At 37.2% G+C, this 25,966-nt stretch overlaps 1 protein-coding gene across 1 annotated transcript; it reads left to right on the top strand.

The window, feature by feature from the left end:
* LOC109840721 (phosphoethanolamine N-methyltransferase 1-like) lies at nucleotides 17,327-25,698 on the top strand. The gene is made up of 12 exons (XM_020409462.1): nucleotides 17,327-17,536; nucleotides 17,618-17,736; nucleotides 20,934-21,071; nucleotides 21,157-21,294; nucleotides 22,128-22,271; nucleotides 22,887-22,997; nucleotides 23,083-23,224; nucleotides 23,533-23,813; nucleotides 24,707-24,868; nucleotides 24,994-25,047; nucleotides 25,153-25,227; nucleotides 25,308-25,698. Exons 1-12 carry the CDS (start codon nucleotides 17,521-17,523, stop codon nucleotides 25,404-25,406), a joined length of 1,479 nt encoding a protein of 492 aa, XP_020265051.1. The 5' UTR covers nucleotides 17,327-17,520; the 3' UTR covers nucleotides 25,407-25,698.

The raw sequence follows: 25,966 nt of genomic DNA on the forward strand, positions 1-25,966 counted from the left end.
CCAGTAATCATCTGTAATTAGTTTTGTTAGTTAAACATTAACCATGTTAACACAAGGTGCACGTGACTACCATTTCAGATTAACCCTAATTAGCAACCACTAAGTATACGTGACTACTAGTTTTGTGTATTTCAAAGTCAATATTTTATATAATCGATCTCTTTTTGGTCAGCCAGATGGCATGGTCAGAAAAATCCATTTTGCTAAATATTTTCAGAAAAAGTAAATTTTACTAATATTTTTTTAAAATGGTCTTTTTAAAAAATTTCTCTTTTAAGAAAATATATTTTTTTATTAAGAAAATATATATTTTTTTATTTAGAAAATTTTATAAACTTTTTCTGTGGGATCTCGAAATCTATTGTCTACGAGTTGACATGGAGGGATGTCGACTCGACCAACTACTTGACGCCTCACGAAGACGACTCCAAAGACGTTACTTCTCTGCGAAGCTAGAAGACTATTCTTGCCTCGAGCCTATTCTCATTGGCAATGTGTCAACATCGCATTTAATGCATGTCAGGCGCATCATGCCCCTAGTCCCGATAGCCATCATGACTCATCGGACCATGTGGACACTGTCATGCCGCTCATCACTTCCGGTTTAATGCTGAAGTGATCATTCCCCCACTCGTCAACCGACACTTGTAAAGCAGGTGCTGACGTAGCCGCCAGCCCACACTTCGTCACTGTCTCCTAGTGCTCGGTCGAAGTGACCGATCGGCGATCTACCCTTATACCATAGGTATAAATACATGTACTCACTAGTGGAAAACAGGGCATCGCTGACGGACAATCCCGTCAAGAATGCCTAAAATCCCGTCGGTGATAAATATCCTTGACGGCTTCCCGTCAAGGATAAGCCGTCAGCAATAGTCCCGTCAGGGAAGAAATATCCCTGACGGGATGCCGTCAGTAATGTATATTACTGACGGCAACAATGTTGACGGCGAACGCCGTCAGTGATAATGAAATATTGCTGACGGAAATCCCATCAGCAATGCTAACCCATCGCTGACGGGGAACCCATCAGTGATCTTTGTTGCTGACGACTGTTCGTCAGCACTGAACACACAACTACTGACCCCGTCAGTGATAGGTATCGCTGACGGGATTCCCGTCAGCGGTGTATATAACATCACTGACGGTAGTCCCGTCAATGATGTTATATACATCGCTGATGGGAACCCGTCAACGATACTTATCACTGACGGGATTCCCATCAGCGACGTGAATAAGCAACTAAAAAAAATTCTGCTGATTATGTACATTTCCCTATACATACAAATCTCCAAACGTCATTCAATCCAAACATTCCAAAATTTCACAAACATCTCGAAATATATACAATCCAAATTTCACAGACATATCTCATCCAATCAATTTTCACAAACATTCGAAATATGTTCATTCAATTTTCACGATAAGTTCTAAATCCATAAAAATTTCCACAACAAAACCATACACGCATATCATAAGTTCTAAATCCACGAAAATTTCCACAAAAAACCATACACGCATATCATAATCTCCAATATAAATATGTCCAATATACAAACACAAGTTTAGGATATAACTCACTAAGATAGGTCATCCGCCCTATCCATGTCATCGTCCGCGTTGCCACTGGCGGCTCCATCCCTACGACTCGTGCTCCCAATAGCATCATCTCCACTCTAATAACAAAATAATTTAAATTTAGAATCGCATAATATTGTGTGTAATCATGTTTTACATATATAATAAGTATACATGTCTACTACTCTCTCCACTACCAGTAAATGCCTTTTGAGTTGCCAAAAAGTTCATAATCTGGCTTTGCAACCGAGTAGGAACCCGCCTTCTACAAGATTTCATTATTTGCCTAGAAACCATCACAAAAGTAGCAGTAGGGTGGATCACTCGCATAAGCTCCTCTTGAATATCCTCCCACATCTTCTCGGGAATCTGACCATCTAACATATTCATCATAGAGGAAACAAGCTGCATCGCCTGCTGAGTGCAATCCTTCTGCGGCATGTAAGAGGGCTCCGAGGGCATAGTCGATGGTGTTGAAATCGGCGGAGGCTGGAATTGTGTAGACACCCTCTGAGCTCCAACTCTCATTCACCTGGTCCTCCCCTTTTTGGGAAGTCCACAAACTAAATGGCTCACATTATAATTCTGCTCTCTAGTCAGGGGCTCCTGGCTCTGTGCAGCAACCTCAGAATATGTGTTTTCCAGAGCTTCCTAAAAGACAAAAAAATAAATTTAAGAATTGACCTTTCAAAAATAAAAGATATATTTATCTGAACAAGTAAAATACAAGATGAAGTAAAATAAAAGATATATTCATGTTCAAAGGAACATCCTATGAATGTGCCATGTAACTGAAACATGTGATTTCCTAGATGAGTTCTTATTTGTACACTATTTAGTTAAATAAACTGAAGTCTTTTTATTTGGCTTCTCATCATCAATTACCCATTTCCTTCTTTAACATTTTGTCAACTGTCAATCAATACACGGGCAGCACACGGGCTGTGGTCACCCACCTACTGCTTAGGTTTCATTTACTGCTGCTTACATCTTTGTGATGCAGACGTAGTGCAATTAGAACATGCACAATTAATTCATGTATGCATGCATCTTCCTTAACACATTCACACATATAATTCATGTATGATAATTAAGATGACCAAAAGACGGGTGCAAACAATAAATTCCCAACAAAAAACAGACGATAATTAGTTAACCTGCATTTTCTTGGCCAATTCTAGCTTTTGTTTCCTATTCTCATCGTCATCGTACCCCTTCTTAAATTGAACCATCGTCCTCCTGTACAGTTCTGGTAGCGGGATAAAGAGAGCGTTCTGAGATTTAAAAATATGTTTATTAGTTTTATTTATCAAATATTCTAGGAAGTGGAGAGAATATATATAAAAGATTAAAAGACTTTATTTACCGTTGTCCTACAAAATTGATCCTCAATCTGAGCAAATGAAGTAGTCCACGTATGATGATCATAATCCTTCTTCCACGATTTAGTTTATTTCTCTGACATTTTTTCTTCAACATGAACAAAGAGAATTTTAGTACAAGCTATAATATACAATGAAATATATCACTAGTTTCAGATAAATAACTTGATGATAATTAACCACTATACATATTTACCTGGTGCTCCTCTTGGCCCCACAATACTATAAGTGCAGCTAAGTGCTCAGGCTCAACCCTCTTATCTCGCTTGTATATCCTCTCCCAGTTGTGAGTGAAACAATCAAAACATTTCTTCTTTATCTCATGTCTCCACTCCCGAAGAGAATGCTTGAACTTTCCCATGTATCCAAATAAAAATTCCCACCCTGCGGGATTGTCTTCGATGTTGAAATATCTCTAAAAATTAAAATATAGTTAAGCATGGACAATTGACAGAATTGAAAAATAATTGTGCTAAATAGAAGAATTTACCCAACAATCTCGATATATACTCTCCAGGACATGAAATGGCTGCTCCTCAGCCTCGTAATAAGGATTCACATTATCATTCCTCCGTATCAAGCATCCAAGGTATGAGCTAAAGTTATTAGCCCATTGTCCGGTTGGAATCCCATTATGTCCCCATCTCACAATTGCTCAAAAACCATCCGGTGGTAACTTTTTTTTAAAGTCACTTCCTTGGTGTCCTTTTTTCTGATAAAGTTTTTCTCCTACAACAAAGAAAAAAATAATAGATATATCAACACTTTTATTTAATCAATCTTAAGCTCTTAGAATTTACCAAAAAAGGAAGAAGAAAAAATATTAAGGAAAAGAGAAACCTGAGAATATTATGGTACCCTTCAATATATGATGATTAATGAGTAACAATAACCATTCAAAAGACAAATGAACAAAACAGGCATCCTTCAGGTAACTTGACGATATCCTTTGCTAGTTAGCATGTGCACCCATCAGTAGATTGCATAGTAAGGTCATCAAATTATCTAGGTACCCTTCAATCAAGTATCAATATAAGCAACTATTGATTAGATATCTTATTATATTATTTTATGAAGAAGTGTTCAAACAGGTTTAAGCTAAAAGCGACCAAAACCTATTGATTAGATATCATAGTTTTGTATAGATTTTGTCTTATATGTAGATAGAGATGAAAATAATGCTTGGAACCCAAAATTGCAAACAGGAGGTAAAATGCAGAACTAGTTTTTAGGTATATTGTCACCATATATCTTGTTTTCACTAGTTGAGCTAAAAACCTATATGTGAATAATATGCAAAGATCAAATTCTAGCTCTAAACCTTTGTAGAAATCAAATCTTCACTTCACAGTTTCATGTGACCTTATTGATGATTTTATACAACTCATCATGTATTTCCATCACCCATAAAGACACACCATCACTAAATAATAGACCCGGAATGAAATTTTTTGATCAAACTCACCAAATCTTTGTCTGATTTCATTTTTTGCATCAGATAAAATCTCATCAATCTGTGGGCCCTATTCATCCAATCGTTTTTTTTGCAAACATGTATTTTTCTGTCTGCTTGAGTCTGTACCCCTCTGCACATGCTAGTAAAGGCCCATGCTCAATCCCGAGAATATATGCTCAAAGTATCACTGGAGGATCTGCATATAATGGTACGGGAGTCGGCTCTTCCTCACCCTCACCTAAAAAAATAAAAGAAATAAATTATCATTGTGCATATATCATGAATAAAAAAATACTTAAGTTAAACTAAGTTATACCTGACATCTCTCCTGAACTCGGTGGCTCTTCCTCAGTGGATTGGTCTTGATTGGGGTTAGCTTCGAATAACCTCCTGTTAATGTTTTTAGACATCTGCAAGTTGAATAAACATACAAATTAATATATTATAGATGCAATTTGGCTTGGAGAAAATAAAAACAAGATGTATTATTATGTTACTAAAATTTTCATTTCACATCAAGTTTGTAGGCATCTACAAGCTGAATATACAAAATAAGATATTACATATTTATATCGTCCAAAAGGTAATTGAGATACATCGTAGTGATATTAAAGTTTTTATTTTACAATTTGCAAACTAAAAAAAGTTACATGAAGACCCGATTACAAATAATTGTTGTTTAGCTCCTATTAATGTCTGTGATAATATTTGGAATGTCTGTCCGAGTTATTGGAGCATCCGTATCAAACACTACGTTTTGAGGGTACGCGAATTCATCGATCGCTGCATTTGGCTCATTGAAGTTGTTTATATAGCTCTCGCCATCATCTTCATTGGTAGAAGGTTGAATATAAGCCCTATAATCCTTGTACAGGACAACCCACTCGTCTTTAACCGCAGGATCTTTCACATAGAAACATTGTCCCACCTGAGATGCAAACATGAATTTTTCATCACTATCAATTTCTTTATCGAGATTGACAGTTGTAAATCCGAAGGGATCCTTTTGAGTCTTTGCAAAACACCAATAATATCATGAACATCATGTATTTGTGTTCATTTGGACCACCATAGCCGTAGAATATCTCCACCACATCTTCCAACCTTCCATAATATGTTATATTATTTTCAACTGGATTCTGATATCTTCTGTTTGAGAAACATTCCCGTGAAGAGGTAGCCATGACATCACTATTCTGGGTGACCTTCGTATCATCAACCTCCATTGTGTGAAATTTATAACCGTTAACACAATACCCACCATATTGACTTACAACATAGTAAGGCCGCTTTGCGTGAACCTTCACTTCTTCTGATATTTGATTATTAAGGACAAGTTGTTCCTGGATCTAAATATAAAAAAATAAGAAAACTATTAAATCAATAATTTTTAAGTTTTTTATCAATGAAAATACAAATATTGCTAAATTTAACAATACTTACTTCATTATTCAACCAAGCAGGGAATTCCTTCATATGCCTTTTTTTAATGTCATGTACAGCTGTACTACCAGTAATTTCATTCTTAAGTTTGTCCTGATGTTGCCTATTAATGTGCATAAATTTATTTATTATTGTCAAAATAAAAATTAAAGATTAGGTATTCAAAACTCTTTTTAGATATTTTACCTCCGGTACTCCGAGAAGATTTCAAGATTATTTACTACATATGCATGCGCTTGATCTAACAATATGTTAGAATAATTTTTGTTCGGCCCGCGAGGATAGAGAACTGTGTTATCCTTATTATCAACAGGTGCTTGAAGTTCAGTTTGTTCCCCTCTCATATAACGAGAGGCAAATAAGAGACACTCGGTTCTCACGTAACTTTCAGCTATTGAACCTTCTGGTCGAGCTCTGTTACGCAATCGGCGCTTCATTGAACCCAAATATCTAAAAAATGATAATTAATCAGATATAGATGTAAAGATATTGACATTTAATAGATATAAACATTGATAGGTAACGATTAAATTTTTCTAAATACTAACCTCTCTATTGGATACATCCAACGATAATGGACTGGTCCTGCTATTGCAGCCTCCTCCGTGAGATGTTGTGTGAGATGAACCATTATTGTGAAAAAAGACGGAGGAAAGAGCATCTCTATTTCACACACTGTTTCCAAAATATTTTCTCCAAGTTTCTCAAAGTCACGGGTGTCTATAACTTTAGAACAAAGCTTTCTGAAAAATCCACAAAAATCAATAATAACCTTCACTATTTTTTATTCTGCATAGTACTACGTAGTGCCACAGGTAGCAATTGATGAAGAAGCACGTGATAATCATGAGTTTTAAGCCCTAATATTTTCCTTTCTTGCACCTGGACATTGTTTGATATGTTTGCGGAGTAACCCTCTGGTAACTTTATTGATTTGAGGACTTGACAAAATGTTTGCATCTCAACTTTTAACATTGTAATACAAGACGCAGACAACTCTAATCTGTCATTTCCGACAATTTTTGGATGCAGTTCCTCTCTAATGTTCAATGCAGTTAGATCTTGACGAGCTCGTAGATCATCCTTTGATTTATTAGCATTTTGCAATAGTGTGGACAAAAGATTATCACAAATAGTTTTTTCAATGTGCATAACGTCCAAGTTGTGACGTATTTTTAGCTCTTTCCAATAGGGGAGTTGAAAAAAATGCTGAATTTTGTCCATCCTGAAGGCAATTTTACGACTTCAGCCCCATCACTCACCACTTGTGCTTGTCTCTTTCGTTTTGGTATCCTTTTGTTAATACGCAAGTTCCTTACTCCAAGTAAATCTTCTTTCGAATAACGCTTCTTTCCAAACCTGACAGCAGGGAACCTTTCAAGCAAATGTACAATCTGATCTCCACCTAATGGATGCCACTGCTAAATAATGAGGTATCCTAGACGGAAAATTCCGTCTAGGATACCCAGAATTCCGTCTAGAATGCTTATTCTAGACGGAATTCCGTCTAGAATACGCGTCTAGTATGTTTCCGTCTAGGATGTAGTATTCTAGACGGAAATTCCGTCTAGAATACATCCTAGACGGAATATTCTAGACGGAATTCAAAACCGTCTAGAATACATCCTAGACGGATTATTCTAGACGGAATTTCCGTCTAGAATAATTCATCCTAGACGGAAAAAAATTCCGTCTAGAATGAGTATTCTAGACGGAATTTTCCGTCTAGAATACTCATTCTAGACGGAATTTGGTGTTTTATTTTTTTTTTTATTTTTTTTGTTAAAAAAAACATCCTAGACGGAATTTGAGCATCCTAGACGGAATTTCCGTCTAGGATACTATGCTACAATGTTTTTTTTTTGCAGAATCTACTTATGGTGCATGTACATAATATTGAACAAAAAAATTATATTCATATCCAACACAATCTAATTATATTCTAATATCAAATCCTATTATATTCAAATAATACATTCACCAAAATAGTAGAGAGATACATAATTTTTTTACAAATTTTTACATAAATTATTTACAAGAGGTTCTGTATGCTCCATCGCACAACATTACGCACAGTTCCCCCTCTTTGGAAAAATCGAGCAACAATAAAAGCTACATCCTCTGCGGGCCTGTGAGGATCTGGTGAATCCGCAAAAGCTACATCCTCTTCGATTTCCTGAACTTATCTCAAACCCCTCCTTCCAGCATCCCACACCTAGACAAAAATACATAGAGGTTATTAACAGGAAACTCCTCTAATGTGAGATTGCAACCTGCACAAAAGCATGATCAGCAGCTGGAACTCAGAATGATAAATTCTTCAGGGTTAAATGCAGATACACCACATGTACCAAGATGTGTAGCAACTTCTAGCCCCAAACTGTTTTATTAGCACTTTTACCCCTGAACTCCAGACCATATTGTTTCTCGTGTGTGCTGGAGATGTCATGTGGTGATCACATGAAGCTAAGTTACCTTTTCCCTCATTTTATTCAAAAATAAGAGTGGATTTTTCTCCATTTAAGGATCAGGGAGTAGTAAGTGCTAATAAAAAAGTTTACAGCTTACAAGTGGTTGAACCATCATAGTACAATAGGTGTATCTGTAATTAACCAAATTTAAAAATTGCTCAGAGAAGTCTTGTCAAAACATACTAATGTTACAGAAACGTAGATAATGTAATGTAATCAATAAAGCAAAAGGATTTCAATAATATATAGGACAAGAAGGGGCATGGAAAGTTAACAGACAGGAAAGTTTATAGAGGTATTTTTGTACCTTCATCCTTGTGTACCTCAACTGGTCGGTTTATGTATGAGATTTTATCCCAACTATCCATTGCACTTGCATCTTCTATGTCTTCAATCTCTTCACCTACACTCCGAACATACAACCGTACAGGAATTCTGCCTGACCAAAGATTCAGTGACAAAAAAAAATCAGTAGTTGGAACCTGAAGAACGTACATGACCCCTACAATGTTCTACCAAAAGTAAAATGTACACTATGAGTCCTTACTAGTCTGATTCATGGATTTTCAATGTTTGAGAAGCAAATGTTGCTGAATGATTATTTGGTTGCCACGATTATGTATTGCAATTGAATTTCTAATAAGGAAAAGAGCTTTCTAGCAGGGAATAATATTTATTTTCTAGTTACCTAGAGTGATTCACGTCTAACTTCACAATAGTAATAGCCTAAACATATTTTGAATGCCAAATGTTGGTAATGAATCTCAAGGTATAAATAGTAGTAAATACTTGCGCTATTACTTCAGAAAAGATGTACGTTAGAGCTTGATTCTTTGTTGAAGTAGTGAAATAATGTTTCTAGCTATAACATTTCTCTACTCGATCTTTTGCAGCGTTTCGAGGGGCAACAGTGGAAACTTGTTCATTCTGAAAATGGTGGATCCTTCTTACAGAGTCCCAGTTTAAGGGAAAATATCATCCTATTATGTATTTTTGATTCTATAAGATATATATACCATTTCTGATAATACAATTAATGTGAACAGAGCGTTCGGATGTACCGAGCAGCTGTTGCTTCATTATGCCGTGTTGATGCGCTCACGCGGCATAATGCCATGTTGATGCGCTCACGCGTCCGATACACTCTCGTAAATATTTGGGGGGGGGGATTGTACAGAAATATTTTCAGTGCAATTACTTGCCCAAATTTCATTGCTAGAGATAGCAATGATGCCTACGTACGATCCTTCTGCTGATACATTCATGCAATCTGAGTTGCAAATACACGCAATTTGATTTGGCCAAGAAAACATCCAATTCGAATAAAGCATGCTAATCCATTGTGGAGTCATTTCTCATGAAAGCCGTATGAACTAAAAAGATTCACATGGCCATTCTCATAAATTAATAATAGTAAAAGAGCAGTGCAAAAAGTGTAGCATACCTGTACAATTTTCAGCAGAAGATAGAAACCTTGTATTCATCACGCTTACTCGAACTGTACTTGCATAAAACTGCAAGCTTGTCTCATGGGATCTTAGACCTGTCTGCTATCAACCAGCATGTACAACAAAGAGAAATGCTTCAAGATCTCTATTGAGTATCAACTTGCATACACGTATAGATTTCACAAAATGTGCACATGCACATATCTTGATCAAAACATTTTCCACACTACACACTTTTTTATGATCAAATCTTACTAAATCATTCCCTTGAATCTCATCTTTTGCCAATATAAGCAGCAAAAGGGCACCATTCAAATATATGCTCAAAAGAGTTCAAGAGTCACCCAGTATGTCCAGTCTAATGTTACATTAAACGCTGGGCGTTTCTAGGCGTCGGACTTGGCGCCCAGCGCTTAGTCGCCTAGGCGGGCGCCTAAGCGGTTTCTGGACGTTTTTTTTCTTTCTTCATTTAAGTGGTGGTCGATGAGGTTTTGCTGAAGGTCGGAGGAGATAGTAAATGTGTTCATATTTGAAGGTTAATGGAGTTTGTAGGACGTGTAGGCTTACGACACATAAAATCACAATCAAGCCCTACATGGTGCAATCCACGTAAGCAGACAATGCTCCCTTAGACGCTCGTAAAATCTAGGTGGACAGTCTAAATACCGCCTAGGCGCTAGGCGCTAGTTAGGCGGCCTAGGTACCGTCTAGGCCTAGGCGTACGCCTAAGCGGACTAGGCGGAGGTTTTTTAAAACAGTCCAGTCCAATCCAAATCAATGCATGTTGCCAATGATAGACCAAATTTATGCTGAAAACGAGAATCGTAAAAATAAGGATAGAAATACTAAACCAGCTCGCCTACAAAGCTACCGACCGCAACGATGACCTGTTGGAGCGACGGCAGCAGGAAGAACCAGCCTCCGATTCTGCCGGTGAACCTGTTCGCCGCCAGCTCCGCTACTTCGAGGAGCTTCAGGGACCCGAAGGCGGGCGGACTCAACTCGCCCGAGAGGGAGTTCGACCGCAGGGCAAGGACTATTAGGTTCGTGGGCAGAGCGGCCGGGACGGAGCCGGAGAGCGGGTTGAAGCTGAGGTCGAGCGACGCGAGGGTGGACAGGGTTCTAGGGGGAAGGCAGGGATCTCGCCGGAGAGCTGGTTGTGGCTGAGGTCCAGGGTCTCGATGGCGGCGAAGCCGGCGAAGGAGGGCGGGATCCCGCCGGAGAAGGAGTTGGAGGAGAGGGAGAGGGTGGTTAGGGAGGGGAGGGAGGAGAGGGGGGGATGGGCGCCACGGAAGCTGTTGTCGTAGAGGTCGAGGTGGCCAGGGAGGAGAGGAGAGGAGAGGCGGGGAGAGCTCGCCCGAGTAGCGCGGCAGGGTCGAGGGTGATGAGGAGACGGCGGCGCGACGACGGTGCAGGTTAGGGTTAGGTTAAGGGTTGTGGGGTTCTGTAGGGGACATGCGTTGTAGAGGAAAGAGCGGATTAAAATTTCGATTGGAGGAGGGATTGGAGGAGATGGGAGTTTGGAGTTGAGGATTTGGGGGGAGGAAATTTGATGAAAATTTCGATTTTGGGGGAACGGAGGGGCAGCGGAGGGTTTTTGACGGGTTAAATTTTTTTAAAAAAATAGGCACGTTCTAGACGGAAATTTCCGTCTAGAATACATTCTAGACGGAAATTTCCGTCTAGATTACCAGGATTTTTTTTAAAAAAAATAAAAATAAAATTTCCGTCTAGAATACTATTCTAGACGGAAATTTTCGTCTAGAATGATTTATTCTAGACGGAATATTCTAGACGGAAATTTTCCGTCTAGTTTAATACATTCTAGACGGAAATATTTCCATCTAGAATATTCCGTCTAGGATACGTGAATTTCTACTAGTGTGCGGAGCATCTCTCTTCTCAACAGTACCATCAAAAAACTTGCTCCATTTTTTTGTTCTGTACCTGTGTTTTATGTTCAACCACCTTCTATTAAACCAATAACAAAACTTTCGACTGTGCTGCAGATAAAGACCTTTGAATTCTGGACCACACACTGGACACGCATATGTTCCCTTTGTAGACCAACCTGAAAGATTCGCATAGGCTAAAAAATCATTAATTGTCCATAGTAAAATAGCACGTAGTCTAAAAGACTACTTTGCATGAGTATCATATGTCATTACCCCTTCAGTCCAGGGTTGTTTTAACTCATCAATTAGCGGTTCTAAAAACACATCTATGTTATTGCCTGGTGCATGCTTGCCCGATATCAATAATGAAAGTATCATATACGGTTGTTTCATGCAAAGCTAAGACGATAAGTTGTAAGGCGTTAATATAACAGGCCATGTAGACCAATCGGAACTCATTATCCTAAAGGGATTGAATCCGTTGCTAGACAAACCTAGTCTAACATTCCTGCACTCATTCGCAAACCAAGGAAAAGTTCTATCCATATGCTTCCACGCCTCTACATCGGCCGGATGTCTGATTTTACCATCATCAATACGTTCTTCCATGTATTTTACCATCATCAATACGTTCTTCCATGTGCCACCTCATTTGCTTAGCAGTGTCTTTATTCATATACAACCGTTTTAGCCTTGGTATTAAGGGAAAATGACGAAGGACCTTTGCTGGAATCTTCTTTTGCTTAAGCATAGACCTTGTGTCCCATGTGTTGAATAATTTTTGTGTTGTACCCACTGTGATACTCCACAAATTGAACACTCATGAAGATCTTTGTTATCCTTATAGTAGAGGATACAATCATTAGGGCATGCGTCGATTTTATTGTAATCAAGTCCTATAACGGAAACAATCTTCTTTGCGTTATCATAATTTTCTGGTATGCTCACTTTTCCATTTGGAATGACTTTTCTCAGTAACACAAGCAACATATTAAAATATTTATCTGCTATTCCGCTAAGAGACTTTATACGCAAAAGACGCAGTATAAATGATAACCTGGTGAACTCGGTGCAACCCTCATACAGATCATTTTCATTGTCGTCTATTATATTCATTATCTGCGCCAGCTCCTCATGATCAGTCACGCCTCCAGCATTTCCTGACTTGTCAGCATCCTCGGCATCTTCAGCTTGATCTATATTAGGAACTGTTAACATATCCGCGAGCATCGTATGTGTATCATCTATTCTCGTATCATCTATTCTCCCACCGGACGTACCGGTATCCGTCATCAGTTCCATTTCTTCAAGACATCCTTCCCCATGAAACGTCCAATATTTGTACTCCTCATGAAATCCTGATATTAAGTGTTTATGTAAATCACTTTTATCCACCAATGCCCTATTTTTACACCAACAGCGGGGACAATACACAACATCACTATTTAACTTCCGTGGGTCTGCCAAGGCGTACTGTATGAATTAATTTATTCCATCTTTATATCGACTATCCCTCCATCTATCAATACGAGGAATATCAATCCATGATTTGTCAGGAACTATCCTCATCTGTATGATATTAAGCATAATCAGATAATGTGAATTTTTATTAGTAACGTATCAAATTAACGATTTTGTGATATTAACTTTCTTCACGACATCAAGAAAATTCAAATTATAATAATCTCGGAGGGAAAATTACCAGAACATAAATTATGTGGGAGTAAAATCTAACACTCATATTTTCAATAAGAGACTTTAACGGCTGTCATAGGAAATGGACCTATCCCATTAGGAATATAGTAGTGTCTACAACTACCTTTATATACTTTATGCGTTTTTATTTCTTAAAAATTTTGGCAGCACCTACCCGCTATTCTCCGAGTACACTGTGCGGATGTTATAATGCGTATCAATCATCGATAATAGATCGATTATAGATCGATACGCAAAACAACATACGCTTATTGTACACGGAGAACAATGCAGTACGTGTTATCAAAATTTTGTAGGAATAAAAATGCATAAAGTATACAAAGATAGACGATACACTACTATATTCCTAACCTGTACGAGAAGGGAAATCCTCCCCGGACAGATCTAATAATTATTGCATGTAGATCGTGCTCCTAACATAAATCACGTTATTCTCTTGCATGTAGATCGTGCTCCTAACATAAATCACGTTATTCTCTTTAGATGTAAAAAGTATTTTCACATCCAACTAGAATTGCTTTAGATGTAAAAAGTATTTTCACATCCAACTAGAATTGCGTGAGTTTATATCAGAAGAGATTCACATCTAGCAATATTAGACGGGAAACTAGGGGTAACAACTTTCGATTCATAAAATCATGATATATAACACAATACAATCTCGATATATATAACTAATCAAAATTTTCAGTTAAGATAAAGGCTAAATATCAGTAAATCCCCATTAACTTTGGGACTATCATCAGATAACCCACCTTAATTTTTAAAATATCAGAAAACCCCCTTATTTTGATCTTCATATTAGGAAAGATAATAATAATCTTCTGAGAAACTAAAAAATAAAATTTACTTATATTTTTTTACAAACAGTACTAGTTAGTAATTAAATACTCAAGTACCCTCAGAAAAATAAAATAAAATTTGACTTTAATGATTATGAACGTTTACACAAATTAACACATGCATTATATATTACCAACAGTATGCGTGTATCCTTTTCATATAGTTGATGATGACCCGATAGTTCTTTTTTTTAGTTTGGTTTTGGATAAAATCCAAAAAATACTTGTTCTTACAACCTTGTAACAGATGATAAATGATAGACGAAAACTTTTATAGTAATAGAAATTTTACCTAATGTAATGGATTCTCGTATTTCTTGCAATATTTCCTTAAAGCAAACATGAAATTAAGCTTAACGACTTCTAAAATTTATAACAATCAAATAAATTTAAAATTCTAAATTTATCACATATCAGTAGAACCAACAAATTTTAAAAGATAAAAATTATTTTTTAGAAAATAGTATGTCACCGTGAGATATGGGCAAACGAAGCCGAGACCGGGGTTCGAGGCCTCAGTGCGCGGGTGGTGGAGTCGGAGAGGAGGAGCTCGTCGCGGGGGGTGATAGCGAGGTGATGGCGAGGGCGGCGGGCGGTGAAGTCGACTGGGGTTCAGGAGGTGATGGCGAGGGCGGTGGAGTCGGAGAGGAGAAGCGGGACGTGATGGCGAGGGCGAGGCCGGCGGCGAGTCAGAGTTGAGAGGGGCGGCGACGAAATTAGGGTTTTTTACTATGGTAGAAACAACGAGAGGGGCTCGGTAAAAACATTTTATATCAAACATCGCTGATGGGCTTCCCGTCAGCGATGTTTATTTCCCGTCGGCGATGACCACATCGCCGACGGGTATAAGGCATTTGTGACGGCAACAACGCTGACGGGAACTCCCGTCAGCAATATAAACATCGCTGACGGTAAAGTCCCGTCAGCGATGTTGCCGTCAGCGAAGCATAGTTTTCTACTAGTGACTATTTCAACTTAGGGGGGATCAGGGGATCGAGGGCTGGGATTTTGGATTCTAATCTAGATCTGGAGTTACAAATCTGATCCTAAAACAATCACACTACACACAAGAACTCTCACAGTTCTTATTTTGACCACACTCAAGTTCATCATCTAACTTGATCATCGGAGGTACAATAGAGGAACGAAACCTCATCCTCTTACGAACTCTACTTGTGCAGATTCGTCTCCCTGTTCAAAGAACCAGACATAAAATCAGAGAATAAAGTGGCTCATTCATCAATCCTCAACAATCTTATCCAAACATGAACATACTGACTGTGTGATCACATTAACATCAACACTAACTTTGGTAAGATGTAATAAAGAAGAAACATTTTAATAAAAAAATATGAATATTAGAATGATAGGGTTATTTTTTATTTGAGGTACAAGAGATCTTTTGAAAATAACATTTTCTTATCTTATAAATGTGAATTTTTGGTCGTAAAATTGGGAATTTTTTTGGATAATTTATATGTATTAAGTTATCTACGAAAACTATCACCTCTTAAATCTGCAATAATATGTGACATTTAGATCAGTAGGCTTTAATATTTAAAATAAAATAATCTATTTAGACTAAAGCGAAAAAAATAAAAGGGATGCTATGGACTACCCAATCCTTAGATCTTAGTGCCTTGGTGCTCCTTGAACAAGTCACCACCTACCTCTGACACTCTGGGGGTGTTTGTTTCACTCATTTTATGGAAAAAGAATAGGATTTGGAGCTGTCAGGGATAAAACCGTAAATAAAAGATTCTTTATCACTCCTAATCTTGAGTTTTGTTCAATTTTTTTTATAGATTTCAAAATCCATAAAGTTGCAATAGTAGGGTCTTTTTATGGAAACCAAAATCCTAGTTTTTTTAGAGGAATTGGGTTAAAAAGCTGACACAAGCTGTACTTTCTCCCTTTCTCTTTTTTTTCAAATTCCGTCTCTTCACGAACTCTAGATCTGGAATCGACAACTTCCTTATTCTTCTCCCGCCTCTTCTCAATCTTCTTCGTGCCTCCTCTCCCGCTGTTCTTCGATTTACTTTTCGAAGATGAGGCGCAACCATTGTTGTCGGTGATCCCTTCTCGAACTTGATATTCGGTTGGCAGGTTCGATTTCTGTTGGTGGGTTTGGTGGGTTTGTTAGCTTCGGCTTCTCCCACGAATCTTTATCCCGCCTCATCTCAGTCATTTTCACGCCTCTTCTCGATCCGTTCTTGTGTTGCTCCTCTGCTTTGAGTTTTTGGTTGTCAGGTGGAGTCTGTGTTGCTCCTTTGCTTTCGATTTATTGCTATCAGGTTTTGAGCTTGTGTTGATCCTTTGCTTTGGCTATGTTGCTATCAGGTGGAGCTTGTGTTGCTCATTAGCTTTGGGTTTATTGCTATAAGGTTGAACATACGTTGCTCATTTACTCTAGGTTTGTTGCTGTCAGTTTTGAAACTCACATATGAGCTTGTGTTGCCTCAGTTTGTGCGGTTTTGTTGCTGTCAGGTGGAGCTTGTGTAGCTCATTTGCTTTGGTTTTTTTACTGTTATGTTTCACTCTTGTGTTGCTCCTTTACTTTGGCTATGTTGTTGTCGGTTTTGAAGCTCATTCATGAGCTTGTGTTGCCTCAGTCGGTGGGTTTTGTTGCTGTCAGGTGGAGCCCGTGTAGCCCCTTTGGTTTGGCTATGTTGCTATCAGTTTTGAATCTCTTTCATGAACTTGTGTAACTCCTTTGCACTAGCTATGTTTCTTTAGCTATGTATTTTTGGCTGTCGGTTATGTTGCTATCGGTTGATAAATTGCTGGAGCTTGTGATGCTTCAGTGTTTTGGTTTTGAAAATTGTCAAACAGGTAAGAATAATTGTGGTGTACTCACTCTTTATTCAAAAATTTTCTCATTGCAAATCAAACTAAAAATTAAGAATTAGAGGGTTTCTATAAAGTTATATTTTATTTTTCCATATTATGAAACAAACATAGAAAGAAAAAAAAATCAATAAATATATCAACTTGCCTTAATTTTTTTTTATGAAATAAGCAGCAATCCAAAAAAAAAAAAAAAAAACGGATTCTTGCCCGCTACTGAACCAAACAACCCCTATATAAACCCTCGTCAGCCTCGCTCGTTGATCCATTCCTTCTCCCGATTCAATCGCATCGGTAATCGGAGGCGGCGGCTTATGCATCAGAAAGGGCGATCTTACAACCGTCGATCCCGGAGCTTCTCAAGATCTCGACTCGCGATCGAGGGATCTTAGTTATCTAAAAGCCTAGTTCAGATCTCGAAAACCCTACCCAGATTTCATAAATGGCAGCAGCTCAGGGTAAGTTAACTGAGCTGATAGTGTAGATCTGAGTTGTCTTCCGTTTTTTTTTTTTGAGATTTTTGGGTTGAAAAATGGCAGGGGAAGCGGAGCGCGAGATTCAGAAAAGCTACTGGATGGAGCATTCCAAGGATCTGTCGGTTGAGGCGATGATGCTTGATTCGCGGGCCTCGGATCTTGATAAAGAGGAGAGGCCTGAGGTAATGAGTTGATCTGTGTTATTTTTGTTCTGAAGCAGCTAGATCTGATGAAAATTTCACCCGCATTTTAATTTTCGCTACATTGGATGCAAATTTCAGAGAAAAATCTTTGCTTTGTAGCATATGGACTAGCATCTGCATGTTATAGATATCATTTGGACAAATTGTGTTGATTGTTATTGCACTGTAGTGGTTGAGTCACTAAAAATCCAAGCAGTGCTTATAAGAGGGTAGCAAAAGTTATCAGCTGAAATGTTTTCTTTAACTGTTCCTACATAAAGGATATTCTTTAAGGGGCTGTTTGGTTCGTTTCCTTCATTTTCCAAAAATGATTTTCCTTCGCTTTTTTGTGTTTCCTTCATTTTCATGGAGAGTATTTTTTGTGTTTGTTTCGCCAAAAAATATGGGGTGAAAGTATTTTCCAACATTTTTCTTAGTTTGGTTCATCTTGAAAAAAGGAGAATGTGAAAGTACTATCCACCATATTTAAAATTTTGAGGGGCTAGTTTACATTTTTTTAAAAGTTTGCTCAGAAAAGGCCATTTTCTTCATTATCTGCCTCGCCATGAAATTTATAATAGCAACGTTAGCTGCAATTATCGTAATGACCCTACATAATAAGCATTGTCATCATGAAATTGCCTCGCCAATATGTTACTGTTTTAAACTTTGGCTGCAAATCTTAAGAATAGACCATCATCATAGCATAAAATATGATAACATTTGCCTCATATAAATAGGATACTCTCAATCCATCAAAGGTTATACAAAATTACAGTTATATGGCTAATTAGGAGCAAAAATAATTTACCAAATTTGAGGAAAATTAGCATGCATCAAACTTACCAAATTATACTTCAATATCAACCAGATAGCACACAAAGAAATTGCCAAATTTACAGTAAACACTATAACAACAACAAGGAGATTAGAGATCAGAGATTGCCAAATTTGCCAATTTGTCGAAATCAAGCAAGAAATCAAACCTTTTCAAGATCCAACAATAATCTGTCGAAGAAGATCAGAGCAAATTTGTCAAAATTGCCAAATTTGTCGAAATTTGCCAAATTTGCCAAATTTTCAAGATCCAACCATAATCCAACAATATTCTCTAAAAAATATGAGAGAATATACTTGAAATTGCAAAAAATGTCGAAATCAAGCAAGAAGATCAGAGATTCCCCAAGAAAGATCAAGCCTTTTCAAGATCCAACAATAATCTCAAAAAGATCAGAGATTCCCAAAATTTATCAAACTCAAGCAAAAAAATTAGAGATTCCCCAAAAACCGTCAAGCCTTTTCAAGATCGAGCACCATCATCAAAAGGCCCTAAATCAATACTCGAGTCAAAAAGCCCTAAAATTTCAAGATCCAGCAATCTAATCTCAAAAAATCGCAGGCATTAGAGAGGGACGACGACAAGAAGAAGAGGGAAAGTGAGGCGCGAAGGCGTAAAGGTGAAAAATAAGGCGCGGGAGGAGTTGGAGTTGGAGCAGCGATGAGAGTATAGTACAAGAGCGCAGAGAAGTGGACGTTTTCTAGCCATTTCCGAGCTTTTAGAGCGGAAATTGGAAGCTCCCATCTCTCCTACATGAAGCTGTTTTCCGACGATTTTTTCCCCTTCGTACTTTTCCAACCAGACCCATGAAACAAAAAAAAGCCCAAAACTGACAGCAAAAGAGGGGGTGGAAATGGCTTTCAGGGGGTTGTTTTTGCGAACCAAACAGCCCCTAAAAGGAAAGAATCCATTTTGCCCCCTGTTCTTCACATAACTCTTTCTTAATTTGTTATATTATTTCTTTCCGCACGATCCTTTTTGTGTCAGTAAAACTGAAAGCCAAACTTCTAAAAGGAAAGGGACCTGAGATACTGAGATGTCATGTCACCATGCGAGTAGGCAGTTATTTTAAAGGAGTCTACTTTAGATGATCCAGACAATCTTTCTAGAAAAGCTAGTGTAGAAAATTCAGATTTAGAGATTCCTAAATCCTAACCCACTCATAATTGTTAATACTTGCTCCATCACTGAAAATTAATTTCGCGTCACTTGACAAGTGGGGTATGAATTTCTAAATTGCGCGGCTTTTTATATAAAATTTAGTGGATGGAGCTTAGGATTAAGGGTCCAGATCATCCAGAGATGTAAGAATCAGAAATCAGTTAATTTTAGTCAACTCTTTGGTACACATAGTGGAATTACATCAAGATGAATGGTTTGAATTGTTCATCCAAAAAGATCCTCCATTTTGTATTACCTGTTAACTATGTTTTCTCATAAGTCAGTTTTAAGATGACAACTTAGGCCTCAATTTCCAACATTGAAGTAGAAATCATTGAACAAATATTTCACCTTGGAAAGGCTTGGGAAAGTGTCACAGGTTGGGAATAAAAGAAGAACCAAACCTCAAGCTGAGTATGGTGAATCAAAATATGGAATAAAACAACACCCAATCAACCACAATGAACACAACTAAAAAGAAGGAAACTTTTCACTATATAAACAAGAATAGAACAATGTACAGCTCCTCTCAAAATTCTAATCAAGCTTGAGATTCCAACAAATTATTAAATGAATAATACAAGGGTTTACCTCACTGGTTCAGAACTCATGACTCTCCTGTCGTAACTCCTCTCTACAAGGTACAAAGATCCAATCATGTAAAGATCACCTAAGTGATGTGGAATATTGAACAATCAACACAAAGATGATCAAATCTTATTTCATTTCCCTCTTTCAGTTATTTGTCTCTCTTTGATGACTCCACAGTTGAAGATGAAGTTGGAACAATACCCTCTTTCTTTTATCTCTTAACTTCCAACCCAACCTCAAGTGGGTTGAACCAAGTTAAATCTAAGTTTTCATGCCCTTTGACCCAAGTCACTGAGACGCTAAATGAATATTTTAGTCTACTAATGGGAATTAGATGCTAATTGCTAATCAGAGCATCAAGTATTAGGAAAAATTGTGGACGGAAAAGATCAGAAGTTCCTCACCATTTGACTTTGTTTTATTGATGCTCTCATCATGGATAACTTTAAAGTAAAATGCCACGTGGAAAGGTTTCCTTTGAGAGCCACCTCGTTCATCATTCCTTTACTCTTGCATCTGAAGTATGACATATCATTGTAAGAATAATGCATGAAATTAATACTAATAATGCATGAAGTTGATACTAATCCTCGCCATCTTTCTGTAGGTCCTTTCTTTACTTCCACCATACAAAGGGAAATCTGTTTTGGAACTAGGGGCAGGTATTGGTCGTTTTACTGGTGAACTGGCCAAAGAAGCCGGTCATATTCTAGCTATGGATTTCATTGAAAGTGCGATTAAGAAGGTAATCATTTTCTTCTTTTATCCATGAAGCTAGCTGTTGATGCATGTATGTCTATACTCCACTCTTGCTTTGTGGTTATATACAGAACGAAAGTATAAATGGACATTTCGAGAATGCAAGCTTTAAATGCGCGGATGTAACATCTCCAGACTTGCAAATTGAACCGGAATCTGTGGATTTGATTTTCTCAAACTGGTTGCTGATGTATCTATCAGATATCGAGGTGAGCTATTTCTGAATATTGACGATTGCTTTGTAACATCCAATAGATCTCTTACCACATTAAGACAGCCAATCTGCGAACTGCACTTTATTTTCAGAAGTTCGTAATCATGAGATGTTTATATGGAAACTTTTCTTCTTTAAGGCACTGCTCTGATTGAAACTTCTACCGCACTACTGCCACATTATGTGCTTCTGTTTTAGAATTTGCTTTGTGTTTCTCCACCCTGTTATGTTGATATCTGCACTCTGCTTCGTAGAATTTTATATGGAAACTTTTCTTCTTTAAGGCACTGCTCTGATTGAAACTTCTACCGCACTACTGCCACATTGTGTGCTTCTGTTTTAGAATTTGCTTTGTGTTTCTCCACCCTGTTATGTTGATATCTGCACTCTGCTTCGTAGAACACTATACTGATTGATGCTTATGTAGTGTAGCCATGTGCATCCAATCTTTATCCAAAAAACATTAATGTCACCATTGAGACATCATAGTTTTGTTCATAGCCTGAAAGAAATTAAATATGTTTTTTTTAGGAAAAATGGAATTTGGGAATCAGTTTGACATCCACAGATGCTTTCTCTGTTTCACAAATTTATAGTCTTCTGAATCAATCTTGACTATACATGTAGCCCTAATACACGGATTCCTATATTGCATTGCTAGTCCTGAGGTTTGCTCTGTAGTTATTTTTTTAAATTGTATGCTTTAGTTTGGATAATTTTCAATTTGAGTCTGAATAGTTTCTTTCATTTTCATCTTCCACTTAATATTCATATTTCATTGAGTCCTCATGAGATCTACTGATTCTTTTTTCAAATGTATTCTGAAAGGTTGAAAAGCTAGCTGAAAGGATGGTAAAATGGTTGAAAGTTGGTGGGTTTATTTTCTTCAGGGAGTCTTGTTTCCATCAATCTGGAGATTCTAAGAGGAAAGTCAACCCTACGCACTATCGCGAGCCAAGGTTTTATACAAAGGTAATATGTGAAGTTCCCTTTGTCTGAACCATCATATATTTGGTTTATTTTTTCCCCATGGGGTTTGAAACATACATGGAGTCGATATTATTTACTCTTTTGGCTGCCTCAAATTATATGTTTAATTAGTTAAACAAAATTCTAAAAGTAAGACATACAATAATATCGATCCTCAACCGTTAATAGACAATCTAGGCTTGAAACAAGAGCTATTTGATGAAATATTTAGAAAATCATTTACAGCATATCAGAAACAGGTAAAACAATAGCTTTAATTATACGACTTTGATACCAGAGGAAACCTAGTGGAAACAGTAGGCTATAACACTGAATAAGGGTTACTGAATTAATACAGTGAATTCTCTCTATGTTCATCGCTTTTGCCAGTATCCTTTTATCCACTTGGGTGAATTTCCCCCGAGGGCAGCTGGCTCATTATTCAGCTTGCTGGACGAGGATATATTTTTCTGTGAATATTTCAGCAAGTAGTTCTCATTTCAGCATACATTATCAATTAACAGTTGAGGGTCGATATATAATTATTAAATTTATATTTTTCTTTAAATTATTGCAAGCTCACTCGTACCTCTCATTTCTTTCTTTTTCTTAATGTAGGTATTTAAGGAATGCCACGCTTATGATCAGCAGGGGAATTCCTTTGAACTCTCATTAATTACTTACAAGTGCATTAGAGCATATGTCAAGAACAAGAAAAACCAGAATCAGGTCCCCTCTCAATTTCCTCCTCTCCCTCTCTGTGAGTAATGATGTTAATCGATGTTAATCTTTTATGTTTTGTCAAACCTTGCAGATCTGCTGGATGTGGCAGAAGGTCAAATCAGATGATGACAGGGGATTTCAACGTTTTCTAGACAATGTACAATACAAGACCAATGGAATACTACGCTATGAACGTGTTTTTGGAGAAGGTTTTGTGAGCACTGGAGGAATCGGTATGTGTGTCTTACAATCTGAGCCTGATGATATAATGTGCTGTTACATCTAGTCTATGAAAATTGAGTTTTAAGACTTCCAGTGTTAATAAATTGTTTAACACTTTGATTTAAGATGTTAAAAAGGAAAATGGGAAACAGATAACTTAATTTGCATTAACTTACTACTGAAATTTTCTTGTAGAAGAGTTCTTGTGAGCATTTTATATATTTCAGTTCAAGTCCTTTTTAAATTTGATGTTTCTTTTTTGTTTCATGTTCCTTTTACATTTCTATCAGACATTCTGACTGTGGTTTTTGGTGATTAGACACTACGAAGGAATTTGTGGCAAAACTTGAACTTAAGCCAGGGCAAAAAGTTCTTGACGTGGGATGTGGCATTGGCGGTGGTGACTTCTATATGGCTGAAAATTTTGATGTTGATGTGATTGGCATTGATCTTTCTGTCAATATGGTTTCTTTTGCACTTGAACGGGCTATCGGACGTAAATGCTCTGTGGAATTTGAAGTTTCTGATTGTACAAAGAAAATTTATCCGGATAACACATTTGATGTGATCTACAGTCGCGATACTATCCTTCACATCCAGGTATACGCTGTTTGAGCCTTTTGCTACTTGCTGTTGTCTATCTTGTTTCTTGTTGTTTATCTTGTTTCGTTATTGTCACAACTCAGAATAATACTGATTAGTTTTGATATGTTTGTTTTTTGATCTATATCATCTTATATTTGAACAAATATATAAAAACATGCATGTTTTTTTAAGTTACAAACGTTCCTATTTTATCAACCTTGAATTGGTTCATATTGTTTTGCCAAATTTTCTGGCAAATTATGATGATCTTAGGGAGAACATGGCAAATGTTTCTTTGTAGTTTGAAATGTTCAGTTGAACCTTCCTTTATAAGTATCCTTGTCATAATGTTGCATTATGGTTGATGGTTTAATATTTGTACAGTCCAACACCCACCCACCCACACGCGCGCGCGCACATGCACGCATCTTTCTTAGATATATTAGATGCAGCTATAACTTCATCTTGATCAAAGAAGAAAGCAATTCTGATTTATACGCGCACGCACATGCATCTTTCTTAGATATATTAGATATAGTTATAACTTCATCTTGATCAAAGAATAAAGCAATTTTCGTTTTCTGTAACTAGTACTGCGGAAGGTCGCAGTTTAAGAGAGTGGCCTTAAAACTAAGTAACTGAATCAAGGTATAGCTAACATTAGCTATCCAATATTGATAAGGTTTGCTATTTAATATGTGGTAGAAAAGTCGAGATTGTGGCATACGTAATTGAGAGACATGTCTCAAGTGTTGCTCAATACCTTGTTATGGCTTTCAAGTTGAACATATTTTCACAACAATAATGAGATTATGCAGTTTCTATGCCTCAAGATATCAAGTAATACTAATTGTTCACTAAACATATGTGTTTATGGTGTTCTCTAACCATCTTATAATGTTCTTCAGGATAAGCCAGCACTATTCAGAGACTTCTTCAAGTGGTTGAAACCAGGTGGAAAAGTTCTCATTAGTGATTACTGCAGGAAGTCTGGGAGGCCATCCGAAGAATTCGCAGAGTATATCAAACAAAGGGGTTATGATTTACATGATGTAGAAGCTTATGGCCAGGTTAGCTTATCGTTTTCGAGTTTTATAGTTGAAGCATCCTTTAATATTTGTACCCAAATTTTCTCAAAGTTCTCAAGAGAAACAATTTTGTGTTGACTTTATTTCATGAATTACTGACATGCCAGATGCTTAAAGATGTTGGTTTTCATGAGGTTATTGCAGAAGACCGAACAGAACAGGTTCTAAAACATTTCCACTTGTGCACAAAACTGATATTTCTTGTATGAACCAAACTGATATTTCTTGTATGAACCAAACTGATTTCATGATTTTTTTAACCTCAGTTTCTGAAAGTTCTGCAAAGGGAGTTGGATGCAACTGAGAAGGATAAGGATGCATTCATCAGAGATTTCTCACAGGTCTGCATGATTCTGTAAGCAGAATTTATTACGCACGACTGTCTTTCTTTTTCATTTTCCTTGAAATTAATGTCATTCAGGAGGATTATGATGAAATTGTCAACGGTTGGAAGTCGAAGCTCAAGAGAAGTTCGATGGGCGAGCAGAGATGGGGACTATTCATCGCGAAAAAGAAATAGGCTCTGCATTGACCTAATAAGGCATGATCAATGTGCCAGTATCTATTTATCTAGTTGAAGGTGTAACTTTTGACCGCATGAGATTTCCTTTGAATATTAATGAGTTTTGTGTGGCTTTATTAGCCACGTCGTAAGCCAACCCAGTGTGATGTGTCCTGTGTAATGTTATTTATTTCATGTATCTTGTAGGCTATTAAGAAGAAAATCTTATCCCGGTTCTTAGTTTAAGCTTGAATGTTACCCTAAACCTGTCTTAATTATGAATAAAGAATGTATCCTCTTGTGATCTTTATAATGTGATTTGTCTGGTGTCATCATAGGCTGTGCGCTTGGTTAATTTCTCATTAGGCCAAATTTGAGATGGGGGAAAAAGCCTCCATCATGGACACAATTTTAAGAAACTGCGTCAACACAAAAACTTCATTATGTACGGTAAGTAAAGAAATTGTTAGTGTTGAAATGAAGTTTGATTCTTTATGCGTATAATTTAATCCCCAAAATTGTATGCAAGGGTTATTTTCATACGATTATGGTTTACGCAGATACAAACATCTATTGGA

Source organism: Asparagus officinalis, chromosome 5 (genome assembly GCF_001876935.1).
Source record: "Asparagus officinalis chromosome 5, Aspof.V1, whole genome shotgun sequence".
In the NCBI taxonomy this organism is placed as follows: Eukaryota; Viridiplantae; Streptophyta; class Magnoliopsida; order Asparagales; family Asparagaceae; genus Asparagus; species Asparagus officinalis.